The 20,445-nt window shown below is 32.4% G+C and overlaps 1 protein-coding gene and 2 pseudogenes across 1 annotated transcript in view; 1 reads left to right on the top strand and 2 right to left on the bottom strand.

Moving 5' to 3' along the window:
• The window catches only part of LOC145287973 (allatostatin-A receptor-like), a 158,295-nt gene that overhangs the window by 72,073 nt on the left and 65,777 nt on the right, over nucleotides 1-20,445 (top strand). Inside the window, exon 3 of the mRNA XM_080135949.1 lies at nucleotides 2,287-2,408. Within this exon, the coding sequence (XP_079992075.1) occupies nucleotides 2,287-2,408 (122 nt within the window). The remainder of the gene's footprint in view (nucleotides 1-2,286; nucleotides 2,409-20,445) is intronic.
• On the bottom strand, nucleotides 16,350-16,476 carry LOC145288397 (U2 spliceosomal RNA; annotated as a pseudogene).
• Nucleotides 16,761-16,852, bottom strand: LOC145288474 (U2 spliceosomal RNA; annotated as a pseudogene).

The following is a 20,445-nucleotide window of genomic DNA, read 5'->3' as shown; positions in this document are numbered from 1 at the left end:
TATATATATATATACTATCAATTCAGCCCGGATTTACTCGGGCCCTTTGTACTGTCCATAATTATATGTGCATATGTATATATGTATTAAAAAGTTTGACTCATATCCAGGAAACCTGCATCTAAAATTTCAAGTGTTTAGACCCAAAATTGGCGAAGGGTGTTGGTAAAGTTTTCAAAGGTCAAATCGTTGAGCTTTGCCCCCTTGAGAGCCAAATTTCTGGCCAAAAACCGATTCAAAACCCCTTATGTCAAATCTCGAGTTTGTAGACTGAAAATTGACAGAGTGATTTGCTAGGGAAATGTTCACACCCACACTCAGAGACAATTTCACTTATATATATATATATATATATATATATATATATATATATATATATATATATATATATATGCTTTTACAGTGTACACACATTGATTAATTAACTGGTAATGGCTATATGGCGTAGGTAGTCATAATGTCGGCTGTTTCTTTTAATTTATTTTATGCAGATAGGTGGAAATTCCTCCGATTTTTTTAAAAATCAAAATAGGTAGTAGATGCCATTTAATTAATACATAAAAAATATTAGTTTCTTTTAACGTATGTTGTTTTTTATGAAGAAGAATATGGGCTGGCCCACATTTAAAAATTACAATATTTCAGATTGATGTTTATTTATGAAGAAGAGGTTTATTTTATAAAGTAGTTATTTATTTATTTATTTATTTTTTTTTTAGTTAAATGAGGGTTTGGTGTCTAACGGTATACACACATATAACATCTACATATTCAAACGAGGTTTAATATTTTTGTTAATCAACATGTAAATCAACATGGTTGACTGAGCATTAATCGTCGGTTCTTCCTTATAAAGAATGCGGATCGAATTTACACTAAAACTTTTTTTGTAAAATGCCAATCTATTTATATATTATTTTAAAATCCTAACTATTGTAGCTATATTTTCTTGAGCTATTCCTAAAATATTTATACAGTTATGCTACGCCGTAAATAGCTAAAAGAATTCATTATTAGAAAATATTTATTACGAAAATCACATAAATTTAAGCATATTAACCATGAGAGTATTTATTTGTCGTCTTGTAACGGACGTATGGATAAACAGCACTTTTATATAGTACAAATTATTAAAATATTACAAACATCGATAATTCAATCCCATTTAATTTAATACTGTTACTTTTTCATAATATTTAAATTAGTATAATTTTAATACTCATTATTATATACTACCATTTTATACCACTTATTATTACCCTCGAGTGTATATATATATATATATATATATATATATATATATAGATATATATATATAGATAAATTTCACAGCCAAACAACGTCGCAGCTCACAAGAGCCATGAGTCTTGGACTTCCGATTCGTTGACTGTCATGGCTCTTGTGAGCTGCGACGTTGTTTGACTGTGAAATTTATTATATACAATCTCTCACATTCTGAAAATCATATATATATATATATATATGTATATATATATATATATATATATATATATATATATATTCTCCTGATTTTGTTTGAAAGGCAAAAATTCTAACTATAAAATCAAATTTTTATGAGCAAAGTGTGTCTTTGTCATAATGTTTACACACTGGTCTATACGATCATCGAGATTAAGCGACATTTATCCTGTTCAGTGCTAATATTGGTAACGATTGCGGAAAACGCATTGTAAAGCAGTGTCCTCATAGTCTACTATGTAAATTGCCTCCTACAAACCTGCAAATACAACGAATATACTTACACTATTCTTTACCTGGCCGACAACTATTCGCTGATGTCACATTAAGCATGTTAAAACTGAATATTTATTAACTGACAAGAAGTTTAATTTCAGCTAATGGCTTTCATATTATACCAGAAAATATACCGCACTGAGCCCTTAAGGAGAAACTATTCAGTCAGAAAAAAACAAACATTTGCAGTGCGATTTGAAACCGACGATGTCGATATTTTTATAATGGTTAATTAACTCGTGGACGGGCATGGCAATGAACCTGATAGTCATTTAAGCAACATTTATCAAACTAGATTGAACACCACGCGTTTAAATAAAAATACCAAGTAATATGAATTCCATATTGATCTTGACCATTCCTTACGCAGATGCTACGCGAGAGTATCTGTGTCGTTTAATTGCCATATATATTTTCATAACTTATATGTATATATATTGTGTGTGTGAGTGCGCACATGTGTGTTTATATAATTGTAAAATGTATAAATGAATTTATATTTTCTATTGTGAAATGCTCTTCTCATTACAGGGGATTGCTTTCTTTGCATTTTCTTGGACGATGGGCGAAGTGATGTGTAAGCTGGTTCATTATGTACAGAACGTTTCAATGATATGTTCTGTAATGACCCTGACTATGATGAGTATAGAAAGGTAAGGAATTGCAATGTCAATATGTTAAAAAAGATGAACTTTTATTATCTATGTAATTCTTCGCAAAGTTCAATCATTTGGACATTAAAAACAACATTTTTTTCGAGTTCACACATTTTGGCGAAATTCCAAAGAAATACGAAAAAGAAAACGATTATCAAATGTTTATGTTTAAGAAATTCTTAAATGAGGATGGATAATTTGTTTTATTTTTATTATTTTTACGAGTATTCTCATCTTGGATATTACTCTCATAAGTTTTGAGCCCGTTCAATCTTCAATCTTCTTCAAATGTATATTTTCCAATCTAAGCATCTTTATGTCAAAACAAGGAATCTCTTCGAAATTTTGAACTGAACCTAATTTACCGTGATAGAGTGTCCCCGTTACTTCAACCACGAATTCTTATTTTTGCTTTAGTTCGTATAGCCTATGGTGGAGGTTGAGCTGAAAACTGCAACATAAAACTGATTCTAATTAAACGAGAATCGGTTGCTCAAGATGAAAATGCGAGATGAGAACAGTAGAAATTCACGGACTCTTCCTGAATTTTGATTTGAGAACAATTAAAGTAACGTGAGGTCTTGTTCATACAATTGTTTCCATACAGAAGGCAGATAAAGAATGGGGGTGGGCATTCCATGAAATGATAGTCTGGAGAAATTACTTCTATATTCTTGTTGTTCCAGTGCAAAGGAGAATACAAGAGGAAAACGGTGGGATTTTTTTTTAATATAAACGACAATCAAACAAGATTTTGTTTGAGCTTCTCAAAACACATACTACAATTTAATATATTACCACTATGTATATAGGGTTTATATGAATAATAACTTCTTTTTAAATAGTTTTCGAGAGGTTGAAATTCGCATTCTCACTAAAGAAAAAGAAAAAAAACACGTCTATTAAATTATGGCAGATTATAACATTGTAAATTGGATTATTTATAGAGTAAACAGAAAAAGTTCGACTACAAGGTTCCTATTTTAGAGATGCTACGTCCTATGAAGTTAAGCGATTACATCGGCCGAAACATTATGAATATAACAACCAAATCGTGTGTTAAAAGAAGCGGTGAGCTTTTAGTGTAACAGAGTGTTGACGAACGAGAAAAGTAGTAGCAACAACAACCACATTTAAAGCACGTGTGCAAATTGGCAAGTGTGCACGCACTGACGTCACGAGAAGAAGAGGGAGAGAAAAGAAAAAGAAAAATAAACCCCGTGGTGAGAAAAGGCAGAAAGAGAAGAGGTGTTTGATGCAGGTTGACGCGAGCAGACACATCCGCGATAATGTCAATAGAGAGAGAGAGAAAAAAAAAAGGCAGGAAAAAACGAAATCACGTGGTCGAGCAAAAGAAGCGACCGGAAGTGTTTTGATTTTTGTGCAGCGATGAAAAAGAAGATGCTGCAGGGTTAGTGATATGAGTTGTCAGAAATTATTGGAATAAATGCTAATTCGTATTTTATGATCGTTCCTTGTTTGTTTGTTCTTGCGATGGTACCAGACAACGTATTTTGAGTGGTTGAAGTGTAACGGCCACGCTACATGTGTAACATAAGTATATAATCAACTTTATTTATTGTATGTATATTCCCTTCTTGCTTTTAGATTTTAAATATCAACTATTTATATTATTAGTTTTTATTGTGGTACTCAAATCTATATATCTATAAAGTTGAAATTGTCTGTGTGTCTGTCTGTATGTGTACATTTCCCTACAAAAGTACTCTGTCAATTTTCGGTCTACAGGCTCGAGATTTGACATAAGGGGTATTGAGATTTGGGGAAATCTTGTCACTCTGTTTTCGGCCAGAAATTTGTTCTGTCCAGGGGTCAAAGTTCAACGATTTGACTTTTGAAAACTCTAGAAAATTACTCCGCCAATTTTGGGTCTAAACATTTGGAATTTAAAATGTAGATTACTTGACTATAGGTCAAAATATGTAATTTGATTTGAGACCAATGTAATAAATGTTAAGGGGTCACAATTAGGGTTAAATAAAAAATATTACCTCTGCGGTCTCTACCAAATTACTCAGCCAATTTTTGATCTAAACATTTGAAATTTTACATAAAGTGTATTCAGACAGATGGTAAGCTTTTTAATCAGTTTGGGTCGAAAATTTGTCTATCAAGGGATCAAAGTTCAAAAGATTTGACCTTTGCGGTCTCTAGCAAACTATTCAACCAATTTTTGGTGTAAACATTTGAAATTTTACATAACGGGTATTAAAACATGTGGCAAGCATTCTAATCAGTTTGAGGCTGAACATTGTACTGGCAAAAGGTCAAAGTTGAAATTTTTACTGCCAAAAGGTCAAAGATCAAGAATTTATCTTTGCAGATTCTACAGAACTCCTCCCCCAATTTTGAGTCTAAAGGCTTGAAATTTTAGATGTAGGTAACGTGGACATGGGTCAAACGTTTTATGTTGATTTGAGACCAAAACAATAAGTGTTAAGGGGTCAAAATTGGGGTCAAATTTAAAAAGACATATCTTGTGGTCTTTAACAAATTACTCGGACAATTTTTGTTCTAAACATTTGAAAACTTACATAAAAGGGGTGCACACATAGGGCAAGTTATGACAAGTACATAGGGCCCGAAAAAAGCCGGAATGAACTGTTAGACGAATATAAAGTAATTTTATAATAGGAAATCGATCCAGAGAACTGATCGATTAATGGAATCACTCGATGTAAAGAACTAAGAAGAACAAAAACTGATTGTTGATCGAATCTTGAAATAAGTAAGATTATACATAGAAGGAAAACAGTTACAGGAAGAAAGTTCCATAAGCTACAGTTCTTAGAAAAAAAAGCTACTAGAAACATTGAAGTTTCAAAACAATGAATTGATGGAGACCACTAGACTAACGAATCAGTCAATCTGGAACAAAAGAAGCAGGAAATAGATCAGGCAATTCTGAATGTGAACACATGTCATGATAGACTAGTTCTCTGAGAGAAAAGTTGCAGAGAAGAAAAGATACGGTTAATTAAATTACATATACGTGTATGCACCTTATCAAGAACGCTTAAATAACACAGAGCTTATCTATCCTTGCATAAGTTTCAACAAAACATGATATTTAATGTGTTCTCTTTCAAATGGGCACATATTTCACATTTTCGAAATATGTATTTCCTCAAAAGAAAATATAATTAAGAAGCAAAACAGTTTTCTCCTATCCAGGCGTTTGCATACTATGTGCAAAAAGCTTCACAAAGCAACAGAATCATATTTAGTCTAAACATCATCTAAATATTGCTTACTGTTCATGGTAAATAGGTTCGTCATATTTCTTCACTAGGAATGAACATTTTCATCACACTTTTCTATTCAACGAGCATTCCTTGGTAAAAACAAGAGGCCATTATAAGACTAAATGTAGCTTGTATTTCCTGATTTCAAAAGCAGGAAACGTCGAATTCTTTAGTACTGCCAAAAATGCTATCTGCCTACTTAATTCTCACCACTTCAATATATATATATATATATATATATATATATATATATATATATATATATATATATATATATACTAGAAAATATTACCATTTGAATTTTATCGGGTTAGGTAATAGATTGAATCAGGAAGAAAGCGTTAATAAACTACCCTTCCCGATGAAGAAGGTCATCCGTGCGCAGGCCGTTTTGTAAACTTCATAAAATGGGTCGCGTCACTTACGAACCAGGTCCTAGAATCATAATATTGAAATGATTCTACGGAAAATAATAGCCTAAATAAAAGCCATTTATTTATATGCACTCGACGAAAGCAAGATGTGAAACAAGATCAGTTCAATGCGAGACTTCCTCTCCAGTGGACATTGTTGAAGTGTACAAAACAGCCGTGAATAGACTTGGTCGCATTTTGCTTCAGTTTCTCTCTAATATCAAGGTAATACCGGGGATTATGGCCTCCTAAGACCACTTTAAACTATAACTTATTTTAACGATGTTTATGAAAAAATATATGCGTGTTTTAGTATTTACTGTAACTGTGCTTTATCAGTGAGTAAAAATTAAGAATAGTATGTAAATATAGATGTCTACTTACCAGAGATATATATTTTTCACACTCTATATACTCAGGAAAGACACAACGTATATCGGGACTGAATAAGGATCAACACAATGATTTACCCTTCCATACTTTTATTGCCCATTTTTTAAAAATAAAATCGATTGATTGCCTGTCGAGATATGGGCCATCCTTGGTGAACCGTGACGAACCTTCAATTGTCTCCTCAACAGTGACTCACTCCACTATATATTGTACTTTACATTGCACTGTAGAAAATCTACTGTTCATTTTATAAAATTATCTGTAAATAATGGCTTCACTTAGTTTAAAATGCAAAAGTAAGGTGTTGTGCTCTAAACAGAAATATTCATTTCGAACGCGCCCCTGTCCTATCAAAGAATCTTCAGTTGATTATTTAGGCTGGGTCTTTCTGTTTTTGTGATTATAAAACTTCTCGAATGCACTTATAATGTTAGGTTGTATAGTGTTAATTTTGTTCAAAATCAGACTTTCATATTTAATCGGACTTTTTCGATTATCGATTTTCGATACTCATCAGACGCATTCCGATACAAGACCTACGTGAGAACACATCAAGTACCTTCGGGTGAAAAACAAAATCTGTCCATTCGTTTTGGAGTCCATAGGAAACAAACTCTCTTACACACACGTACCCACAGACACAGTTCCTTTTATATAATAGTATCTCTCCCTTTCTCTGTCTCTGTATTTCTCCCTCTGTCTGTCTGTCTGTCTGTCTGTCTGTCTGTCTCTCTCTCTCTCTCTCTCTATATATATATATATATATATATATATATATATATATATATATATATATATACATGTATTGGGATTATGTTTGAGAAAAATTCAACACTTAAAAAGGAAAGAATGACCGTCAAATTTTGACCATAATTTTTGCAAATTTCTTAAAATTCGAATACAAATGCCGAGTACAGCTAATTTGCTGAACGTCTCCACAAATAATAATCCATGTGGTTTCAATAAAACGAGAATAAGCTGGCATTGGTGAAGTCATTAACATTAACTGCTGGATTTTCCCAGTGCTGTGATATCAAGTTCGATCCTATTACCATAAATGAAGCCATTGATGACATTCCCTCGAAAAGACGTCCTACCTCTCATCATTATAATAATGTAATTCACCAATTTAAATGTAGCTGCAGTGACGACTGCGTGGATCGAACGTATAAAGATTCGAAAATAGAATCTATCAACACAAATCGAGCAGAATCAGAAATTTCACTAACCGACAAACGCTGTTTTTTGCTTTTTTAAGTCGTATACTTTACCTAGTTATTCTTTCTTTTTTAATTATAAATGAAACACCTAGATACATTTCTTTAGGAGTGAGGGCAAAGGCGGTAGGAAAACTTTTCTTCTTTAATAATGAATATCAAATAAGTTTTGCCATTCGTAATCGCAATATTGAAAATTTGTATCCTGCCAAAACCACACACACACACACACACACACATACATACATACATATATATATATATATATATATATATATATATATATATATATATATATATATATTCTCCAAACCTCTGGCTTTGATAGAGGGAAGACGAAAACTTGTTGCTATGATTCTGAAATAACAGCAACTCTGAACAGTATACATTTTTAAAACAATAAATTTCTGTTCTTCAAAAATTGTTCTTAAATTTTATACAAAATCACTATATATAAATATACATATATATATATATATATATATTGTTCTTGAAATAACATCATCCACGGACACGTGTTTGATCGTCCACAACTCACCAGAGTGGACGCATCTAGCGAGATTCGAAATCAGGACCCACGGTAAAGAGCCTAAACTCGTACCACTCGTCCATCCCGGACGACTGTTTGGATATATCGCGATTTAATCAGATGTTATTTGCTTTTGTTTTTGCGATTCGTTTTGAATGAATTCAATTTTTTACGAAAGTGCATTTTTTACCTAAATGCGAGTTGGGAATAATTTTCCCTTCAACCAATTTGGTAAGACTGGGTAACGCCGGACATCGAGCTAGTATATATATATATATATATATATATATATATATATATATATATATATATATATATATATATATATACGCTTAAACATGATATTTTCCTTTAAGCAGATTGCGTATGTATTATTACAGAATCAATCCTTATTGAATATTATATATTACGAGAAGTAATTTTTACGGTTTCACAAAAGAAAAAGAAAAAAAAAAGGAATTCCCAAGAAACGTACTTTCTGATTAATGTTTAGATTTTAAAAATATTCAAACGAAGAAATGGCGGCGATTTTAACTGGTACCTCTTTTTTATCGTAAATTGAATTCATTAATGAAAAAAATTGAAATAAAATGGTGAGCAGCACCCGGGCTTGAACTGGGAGTCATTCGATCTGTAGTCGAATGACCTACAGCTAACCTATATTTCCAGATGTCAATAATTCTGTTTCTGTAAGAAGAAATGATTTAATGAGATTTTATTATCCCTTTTGGTTGGTGTAACGTAAATTATCCCCCTTTAAACATCATTATTTTGATTTTATAAAAAATACTATTTTTAAGATCTGATTTTTTAATTTTCGCTATTTATCGGATGAACTTCTGTACAGCAGATGTCTAAGAACACTACCATACCCATCAGTTACATTTGTGTGAAATTCGCACGAGATAGGATCAGTCATTTCAGAACAGACGGGGAAGAAACTCACACACACAAAATGAATTTTATATAGTGAGACTGTAGTGATACAGGAATATATAATGTTTTCGAAGACTCCGTTTTATATTAAAAAATTATGTAATCGTCGCGAGATAAAAGTAACTTAAACAAAACGGTATTGTTGAGGAACGTAATATCTTTCCAAATATGTTCATCGATATACAAGCAATTGTTCCTGCGATCAAGTCGTGAAAACTGTCAAACAGAACAATAATTACATTTTATTATCCAAAAATATTTTTTCACGTTAAAAACTGAACATTATATTTTGGAGATACTTACGGAATAATTGACTGCTTAGTTATTGTCAGATGTTTTTCATTTAATATATATATATATATATATATATATATATATGCATATATATTTATTTATATATATATATATGTATGTATGCATATATATATATATGTATAAATATATATATATGTGTATACATATATATGTATACACCTATATATGTGTGTATACACATATATATGTATAAATAAATATATATATATATGTATAAATATATATATATGTATGTATACATATATATATATATATATATATGTATGATGAAAATAATGGAAATAGTATTCCGACAAAATAGAGAAAATAAAAAGGAACAAACCGTATTATGTGTTCATCAACGTTTCGTCTTTATTTCGAAATAAAGACGAAACGTTGATGAACACATAATACGGTTTGTTCATTTTTATTTTCTCTCTCTATATGTATGTATACATATATATATATATGTATGTATACATATATATAAATGTATGTATGCATATATATATATTTGTATACATATATATATGTATATATACGTATGTATATTTGTATATATATATGTATGTATATGTATGTATATATATGTATGTATATATGTATGTATATATATGTATGTATATATATATGTGTATATATGCATATATATAAATATATATATATATAAATATATATATATATATATATATATATATATATATATATATATATAATCAAACTTAATTCAGTTAAACGAGCCTATGGAAATAAATTAATGTACACTTTCGTTTAAAACAACAGCTGAAATTATAGCAGCTGACATATAATTAAGGAAGTAATTAATAATTATTATTCGGTCTGTTCACATAAAATGGCGCGTTAATCACCAAATTGGAGCATTCTACATTTCCGTTATATATATATATATATATATATATATATATATATATATATATATATATATATATATATATATGTGTGTGTGTGTGTGTGTGTGTAAACAACATTTCCGTCGCATATATATATATATATATATATATATATATATATATATATATATATTTAAATTTTAAAACTTTTAAATTATAAATCACATTACTTAATATATATATATATATATATATATATATTGTAAACGCTGGTTGTGCATACCTCGTTCTTGTTTGAATTATGATCGGTGTATTAACCAATTTTGCTCCGAAGTAAATTCCAATCTGACAAGTCGGAAAAGCCGAGAGCAGACAATGACTTATTAACAATCCGTTGAGACGTTGGAAGCCATCAATGGTAGGTTAAACAAAATGTGTCTAAATTCAGAGAAGATTCATTTGCTGTTAAATAATGGAAGGAAATGTGGAAAGTTGGCTTCTATTATCGACTATATTGGATCATATTCAGCAGGAAATGTGCCAGATTCTAAAGCACACACTTGGCGCTAATAAAACTTTAGAAGCTCAGTAAGCAAACGGTAGCAAGATAAAATTGGATCAGTTTTTCTTTCAAAAACCTGTAGTTAAACATAAATCATAAAGGATAAGAAGGAGAGTTTTTGTTCAAAACGAACATTGTTCGTACTAAGACAGAAGACGGGTTTCTCTTAAATCCATAGTCTTATTATTATTATTATTATTATTATTATTATTATTATTATTATTATTATTATTATTATTATTATCATTATTATTATTATTATTATTATTATTATTATTAGTAGTAGTAGTAATAGTATCAGTTGTTGTAGTATACAAGTATTGTTTTTGTCATTATTCGTGAAAGGCTTATTATTTTGCCATTTATTTTACATACAAGTTGGTTGTACGCACACACAGATATGAAAAATAATGATGCAGGGAAAAAGAGCTTCACTTTTTCTGTATATGATTAAGAAATAATAATATTAGAGAGTAGATATATGCGCATCGAGTGAGAGGGGGCGAAATCTTGTTTGTCTGTAAACACTATCAATAATTCCCCCCACTTTTATCTGTGCCTAAACCTAAACGTAAGATTCCATGAACAAAGCTTCTTTCTTAGAACTGTACACATGTGGAACTCTCTTCCGTTTACCTGCTTTCAAGCTGACTACAATATGACCGTCTTCAAGTCCAATGTAAACAAGTTCTTGATGAGTCGTTCCCCTTAAGTAATCCAATTTACCAAATTTACACTTCTTACGATTACTATGATATTGTCCTTTTGAGCATTGTACACTCTTTAACCCTTATCCTCGAATGGCCTCAGGGCCTTAATAAGTGGTGATTCCTTTGTAAAAAAAATACATAGAAAGCTAAGAGAAAAAATTGGTTGATGAATATTTCAGGTAATTATAAATTACTTTTTTTTAAATAGAAATCTCTTACAACAAAGCGTAAAGGTGCTTGATGTATCATAAAGTATAATATCCGTCAAATATATCTCAATTCGGGAATTAAGGTAGATTTTAGTATGTATTTTTGTGTTATGAAATTATATATAAAAAACCTTGGGAAAATCGTTGATGAACAGACATTAATTGATAATATATATATATATATGCATATATATATATATATATATATATATATATATATATACATATATATTTATATATATGTACTAGCAGGGGTGCCCGGCGTTGATCGGGTGTTTGGAGGTGTATGCTGTGCAAAAAAAGCAAAAAAACAAAAAAAATGGTTTATTTTTAAAACTTTGACCCCTATTATGACCCCTTAAAATTTATAGTTTCGGGCTCGAATCACTTTATTAAGTTAGATCCAGGTTCAAGGAACCTATATCTAAAATTTCAAGTGTCTAGACCCAAAATTGTCGAAGGAGTTTGGTAGAGTTCTTAAAGGTCAAATCGTAGAAATTTGACCCCTTAACAGCCAAATTTCTGGCTGACACCCGTCACATCGATTTTCCCAAATCTCAGTACCCGGTATTTCAAATTTCGAGTCTATAGACTAAAAATTGACAGAGTTATTGCGTAGGGAAATGTACACAGACAGACAGACACACAGACACACAGACAGACAGACACGCTCACTTTTATATATATGTATGTATATATATGTATATATGTATGTATATATATGTATATATACATATATATGTATATATATGTATATATCCTTATATATATGCATATATATTTTTGCATATATATGTATATATATATATGTATATATATATATATATATATATATATATATATATATATGAGAAGAAATTGAACAAATACGTTCTTACATTGAAAGAGATAGGGACATGTAATAAAATACAAACAGATGGTGATGTATCATCTGATTTTAGATAAATTCACAGACAGTAAAATCGGCATAAATAAGTCTACAGAATAAAACTGCTTTACATAACATTTTCTGTTTCCTGTGTTAAGTAAATACAGTTTTTGTGAATGGTTCTTTGATGGATTGCCATAAATGATTTATGTTAGGTTTATTTATCTTTCGCGGATAAATAACGATTGTTATTATCTGAATTAACATGTTGCCACTTTTAACGAATATGGAAACGGAATAACAGACGCCTATGTCTGTGTCACAATAAACAAAAATCTTACATAAAAAAACCTTAGTATTTATTTTAAAGAAGTAAAATAACCTATTGATTCTCTTCACGTGTTGTTTTTGAAACTTAGTGTCGTACACACAATCAAGTGAACGTAATTATTACAAATATATTAAATTATATTTCTTACCTTGGTTGCTACAGGTTTTCCTTGCACTTATTTCTGTGTGATGCTTTGTGGCCGATGAAAAGCAACCTAAAAATAAGATCTTTCGCCAAGAAGTATTAAAGCAAGACAACGGCTGATAGAGGATAATACATTTATTCAACTGGATCTTTGTTCTAAATCATTGGTTACTTCTGGACGAAGGGATCGAGAGAGAATGATCGAAATCAGTAATTAATTATATTTTATCAGGTTTTATAATTTTACCAACCAACGTTTTGTGCGCCCTATTCTATTCCTACTCCCTCTTCGAGTCATATAACATCAGATGGAGTTTTATGAATTTCTACGATCCAGCAATCCTCGCCTCAGATATGTCAATTTTAACCTAGCTGATATTTCATTTTCTGTGATTCTCAACTGACTCCTTGTATACTTCCGGTCTACTCGCCCAATAGAAAACAGACATAAACACATCCTCTATTCTAAGAATAACAAGTATGTTCAAAATTTTCTGCATTGTATTATACGATCTCGAGCAACGCCGGGTTGCGTTGCTAGTAATATATATATATATATATATATATAAATATATATATATATATATATATATATATACACACACACATATATATACATACACACTCACACACACACATATATATATGTATATATATATATATATATATATATATATATATATATATATACTAGCATGGGTACCAGGCGTTGTCCTGGTTGATATGAAGCTCCTTTTGAAACACACCGGTATACTAATCATTTTCACTATGGGCAATGCGGATACCCCCACAACAAAAATAAAAGAACGGATGAAAGCATGCAAATGTAATCGTCCTACAAAATTAGTACCTGATACCCTCTTCACCAGATATTTCGACAGAAGGGCTACAAGGAGAAGAAACTATTCTCCGGATATTGAGCACTGGAAAGACCCCCCCCCCCCCGCAACAAAGAAAAATAATTAAAAATAAATCATTACAACGTTTGTTTCAGTAAAAATAGCTGAGAATGCCCGCATGATTGAAAAAAAAAATTAATGTAATACAGAAATGAACGATGTAAAAAAAAAGCAGAAAGTATTAACAATCGTTTATTTGGATAATTTAAACACACAAAAAAAAACATTGGGATGTTGAAAACGTACACAGTAAAACAGTACGTTTTATTTTCACGTTGATTATTTAGTATATAGGAAACAGGTCGATGATTATATGTATTATTTGTAATCACGTTTTGCGTTTGCTTCCCATATCTGGAAGTTTTTCATTCAATAAATTAATTTTTTTTTACATGGAGGTAACCATTTATCAAGGCCCAGAAGTCACTCGGGGATAATGGTTATTGTGTGTACAGTAATCAATAGTGTCGTAGTAATAGTTAATATTGGAAATTTGATAAATTGTCATTACTTAAGGGGGCGGTTCATCAGGCATTTGTTTATGTTTAACTTGAAGACGTCCAAGTTGAAGTCTGGAGGGAAACAGGCAAGCAGCAGAGAGTTCTACAGGAGAGTTCTAAGAAAGAAGCTTTGTTCATAGAATCTACATTTTGATTAAGGCACAGATAAAGAGTGGGGGAAATTATTGACAGTAATTTGAGCTAGACGGGTGTTTTTCGAGAAAGATTGGCGAGGGGGAGGGACGAGAGATTGGCTCTCAGACGAGCACTTGCCATGGAAATAAGGATAAAACAAAGATAGGCTCGTAACGTCTCTTCTGTGGGAGAGGGGTTGCAGGGAAGAGAAAAGGGCATCCCCCACTAAGCCACAAAGTCTATTTTGTACTCTGTCAATGCAGGATAGGCTGTTTTTAGCTGCTCCTTCCCAGATGTGGCAACAGTATTCCATCCTTGGGTGCACTTGTCTTTTACATAGATAGAGAATTGCATCAGTAGTGAGATATCTTCTGGAGCGGTAGAAGGATCCCACTATTTTCCCAGCGACCTTGGCCCCAGACTTGATGTATGTGTTCCATTTCAGATCAGGAGTAAAGGTCAAACCCAGAAGCTTATCAAAACATGGGGCCTCCCCTAGACGAGAACCATCCATTTCAATTGATGCCAGATGGGATCAGAGCGTTTATTATGTAAAGATAGGAGCTTGGTTTTAGATGCATTAAAGGTAACCAGCCACCTCTTACCCCATTGTACGACGCGCTCAAGATCAGAGGAAAGAGAATCTGAGAGAACATTGTCAGTTACGGCCTTTGATGTGTTGCCATAGATGGTCCTGTCATCAGCATAGATGTCAACGAATGATTTATGCATGTGTTTTGGGAGATCATTCATGTAGATCAGGAAGAGAGTTGGGTCCAGGATGGACCCCGGATGGACTCCAGAATTATTCGCTTTACTGAGGACGTCCGTTTGTTCGAACAAAACCGGTCTAGCGATTTGTGTTTATTTGTTTACACTGTTATGGGTTCATGTTTATGTACGCACGCACAACCGGAAGTCGTAAACCGGATGTTGGGTTACAACATCCGTTATTAGGTCATTAGAGTTTTATAATTATATAGATTGTTGTGTTATCCGTTTCTTACACTTAATTTAGTGTGTTTTTTTGGTCATGTGAACTATAAGCACGCCAATATAATTCATAAGTTGTTTTTTGAAAAACTTCTCCAAAATACGTCATGTTTCCTTATTTTCACGCCGATTCCCGCGGGAAGGGGGGTATGCGCTAGTGAAAAATAATTTAAAATAATGTCATCATTTACCTGCATCCCCCTGAGGGCAGAGTTAGTCAGGCACAGGCACAATTTTCCGTGTGAGCAAAATTCATCATCCCATATATTATCTGCTATATTTTGTTTGTTTATAACATTTAATCGGTGTTGTCCAGGATTTATTATAATACTTATACAATAGCAAGTGTGTTTAATTCCCTGTGAAACATATTTTCTTTCAAATTTATTCAATGTCATAAATTAATAAAGCCGATAGCCATTAGACGCGTGCTCTCGTGTAATGAATGAATGCGTCATTGTAGGATTGACATGAAATTCTTAAAGATAAACAAAAATGACCAAAAAATGGGCTGGAATGACTTAAATAAATAAAAAGTAAATGACTTAGAATGACTTGAATGAACTTAAGGATGAGTTGAATGACCTTAAGAATGACTTGAATGCTCAAAAAATAACTGGACTCCTTCAAAAACAACTTGAATGATCTGGAGAATGACTTGAATGGCTTTGAGATTGACTGGTTGTTAAGTGGGTGATCATTTTACATTAAATTAATACAGAAAAGTGATCCCCCACTTTATATCACAATAAGTACAGCATGTAGTAAGAACAGATAATACACTTTGATCTTGGCCAATAGGCCAAGACAAAGGTATTTATTTGCTTCCCCACCGAGCAAATTGGGAGCAAGGCCGATTTTTAATGTGAGGAGTGAAGGGAAATGAGGACCAACTCCCTGGGGAGTAGGGGAGATGTATAGTGACAATTGGTCGAAGGGTTACCCTTACATTGACCAAGGTCTTATATATAGGGTTTGTATTTATTTGTTTCCCCACCGAGCATATTAGGCACAAGGCCGATTTTTAATGTGAGGAGTGAAGGAGAAGTGGGGACCAGCTCCTCGGGGAGTAGGGGAGCTGGATAGTGACAATTGGTATGAAGGGTTTCCCCCAGATATATAGTCTTTGCTTGCAGTATCGTCCGGAACAGATACTACACTTTGATCTTGGCCAAAAGGCCAAGAAAAGCTGTATTTATTTGCTCCCCCACTGAGCAAATTAGGCACAAGGCCGATTTTTAATTTGAGGAGTGAAGGGTAAATGGGGACCAACTCCCCGGGGAGTAGGGGAGCTGGATAATGGCAATTGGTATGAAGGGTTACTCCTGCATTGACCAAGGTCTTATATGTGGAGTTACCCCCACATATTGTCTTTGCTTGCAGTATCTGCCGGACAGATACTACACTTTGATCTTGGCCAAAAGGCTAAGAAAAGCGGTATTTATTTGCTCCCCCACCGAGCAAATTAGGCACAAGTCCGATTTTTAATGTGAGGAGTGAAGGGGAAATGGGGACAAACTCCCCGTGGAGTAGTGGAGCTGGATAGTGACAATTGGTATGGAGGGTTGTCCCTACATTGACCAAGGTCTTATATGTGGAGTTGGTATTTATTTGCTTCCCCACCGAGCAAATTAGGCACAAGGCCGATTTTTAATGTGAGGAGTGAATGGGAAATGGGGATCAACTCACCGGGGAGTAGGGGAGCTGGATAGTGACAATTGGTATGAAGGGTTTCCCCTACATTGACCAAGGTCTCATATGTGGGATTGCCCCAACGTATGGTCTTTGCTTGCAGTATGTGCTGGAACAGATAATATTTATTTGCTCTCCCACCGAGCAAATCAGGTACATGGCCGATTTTTAATGTGAGGAGTGAAGGGGAAGGGGAAGGGAAACGTTAACCAGCCTCCGAGAGGTTGCCCCTACATTGACCAAGGTCTTATCTGCGGGGTTGCCCCCGCATAGGGTCTTTGCTTGCAGTATGTCGGCCCGAAAGCCAAGAAAAGCTTAAAAAGCTAAGAAAAGCATCTATTAAGAACAGCCCTTTTATCTTAACGAAAAAGGCCAAACACAGAAGTGTTACGGACATACCGACAGACCGAGCGACAGACAGACCAACCGATTAACCGACCGACCGACTGACCGACCGTTGTAGTGACTTATCGAGTCGCTTGCACGCGACTAAAAATGGTCACTTTTTACAACGTGACCTAGCGTCGTTCAAACCTTTAAAAAAGTTAATATATATGCTTATATATATGCTTATATATACTTATGTATATACTTATATTTATATCCTTATATATATACATATACATATATATACATATATATACATATATATATATATATATATATATATATATATATATATATAAACGACAAGTGCGGACTTTTTTTACACTATTGTATTTATTATATATATATATATATATATATATATATATATATATATATATTCAAAGAAAGCGAACATTCGCCGGTTGTCGAATGGAAAATAATAAGACAAGCTACCACGTGTAGGAACCTAGACGACCCATGTAGATTATGCCTTCATGAAAACTTTGCTTTCCTGTACTTTAAAGAACCCCAACATCTATTAAACTGTAGAAGAGAAATAGCAAACATCTGTGTTCACAAGATAACATTTACTCTAGGATAGCGATAAAAATAGTTTTAAAACTAACAAAAGCAATAGGAAATAAACAAATAAATAAATTAAATAAACATGAATATACATAAACGATCACACATATATGTATGCATATATATATGTATATATGTGCGTATATGTATGTACACATATATATATATATTTATATATAAACTAACATAAAAAACACTAACCTAGTTTTAAAACAGATCAATAAACTAAATAGAGCACACACAAAGGAACAGGTCAACCAGAGGCCAAAGAGGCATTTGTCCGATAAATGCATTCTCATTGGCTGATAGGAAGGGCGCGGTGGATACTAGAAAGCTGATTGGCTAACTAAAATCTCAATAGAAGAGGAGCATATAAAAACGATAAACAACCACAGAATTCGCGCATAAGCCTGAAGAGTCATAGAGTGAATGAAACGCGGAATATTCAGTGTAGCTTAATCTCCGTGTATATTTTATAAATTACTAACTAGCTCTACCTACGTATTGAGCACTTTTGAAGTAAATACTTAAAGTTTACGCATAAATCTATACTTTCGTATATTAATTTTATGTGAGTAAAATAAGTAGTTATACTTAGCTCCTGAAACAGTCGAGCACTCTCAAAAGAAGTTATTTCACCACATTAAATGTAGATATGGAAAGAGTTAATTTCGAAACACTGCTAAAAAACATCCACACACCTAGAAAGCATAGCGATATTATTAAATTAATCCAAAAAACAGATGAACTAATACGCTGAATGCGATGGCGAGAAAATTTCTTCCTTAAAAATGAAAACGTAAAAAAAAAAATCCTATGGTTTTAAAACCCTTTAATATGCGAAAACAGTAGACCTTTTCATAAACTTTGAAAATGACCTTTTAAACGTAATTAAAAACTTATAATTCCACAATCAACCTAACAATTTCCAACAGAAACTACACAAAATCGTTAGAAACATAAACAACTCTAATAAAATCTTTGTAAAAGCAGATAAAACTAGAAACTTTTATAAAATAGATAAGCAAGAATATAACAAACTAATCACAGAAAACATTACAAAAAACTACAAAAATTAGACACAAACGAATGCGACTACATAGATATAATAAATACTGAAAGTAAACAAATTACCGGCGAATTAAAAATTAGCGATAAAGTTGGAAAATTGAAACCTAAAGAGGCATACATTCTGCTTAAAGACCACACATGGGACTTCAATAATAATCCCAGCACCCGCCTGATAAACCCAACTAAACCAGAAATAGATAGAATTTGCAAAACAATACTCTTTAGAGTAAACAAACAAATCAAATAAGACCTATAATTAAACCAGTGGGCAAATACTGCCGAAGCAATCCCCTGGTTTAAAAATATAGAAAACAAAGATAAATGTACATTTATACAGTTTGACATCATAGATTTTATCCCTCGTTATCCGAAGAACTTTTTAACATTGCCCCAGAATTTGCCGAGGCATACACTGATATATCCTCGGAAGAAATCAACATCATTAAAAATGTAGAAAATAAGTTCTAATAAATAGCAATAACCAATGGATATAAACTAAAATGAAAAATTCGTTTGATTTGGCGATGAGCCCCGGGATTCTGCAGAGGTATCAGATTTTGTGGGATTAATAATTCTATATACCCTCACAAGCATATTTGATTCTACGGATATCGGCCTATATAGAGATGACGGACTAGCTATAATAAAAGACTTCAACAAAGTCAAGGGATATAACTTTAAGAAAACCATACATGTGAAAATTAGGCCTAAAAGCAGACGTATCAGCTAATATAAAAATAACAAACTTCCTGGACGTCACATTAAATTTAGATACAAAACACATATTAACCCTACTTAAAAGATAACTCTACTCCAATATACGTAAACCCTAAGTCCAATCACCCACCATCAATTATAAAACAGATTCCTAACTCGATCTTAAGTAGACTCAGTAATAACTCAAGTGATGAAAATGCATTTAACAGGTCAACCAATATCTACGAAACAGCCCTAAAAATAGTGGACACGAACATATCGATATCAAATATAAGCAACAAAACGCCAATAACTATAATAAAATTAAATATAGAAGAAAAAGAACTATAATTTGGTATATGGCCCCATAC

Source organism: Euprymna scolopes, chromosome 11, assembly GCF_053919585.1.
Source record: "Euprymna scolopes isolate OS-2025 chromosome 11, ASM5391958v1, whole genome shotgun sequence".
NCBI lineage: Eukaryota > Metazoa > Mollusca > Cephalopoda > Sepiida > Sepiolidae > Euprymna > Euprymna scolopes.
The sequence above is the reverse complement of the archived record's forward strand: the minus strand, read 5'-3'. Positions and strand labels throughout refer to the sequence as shown.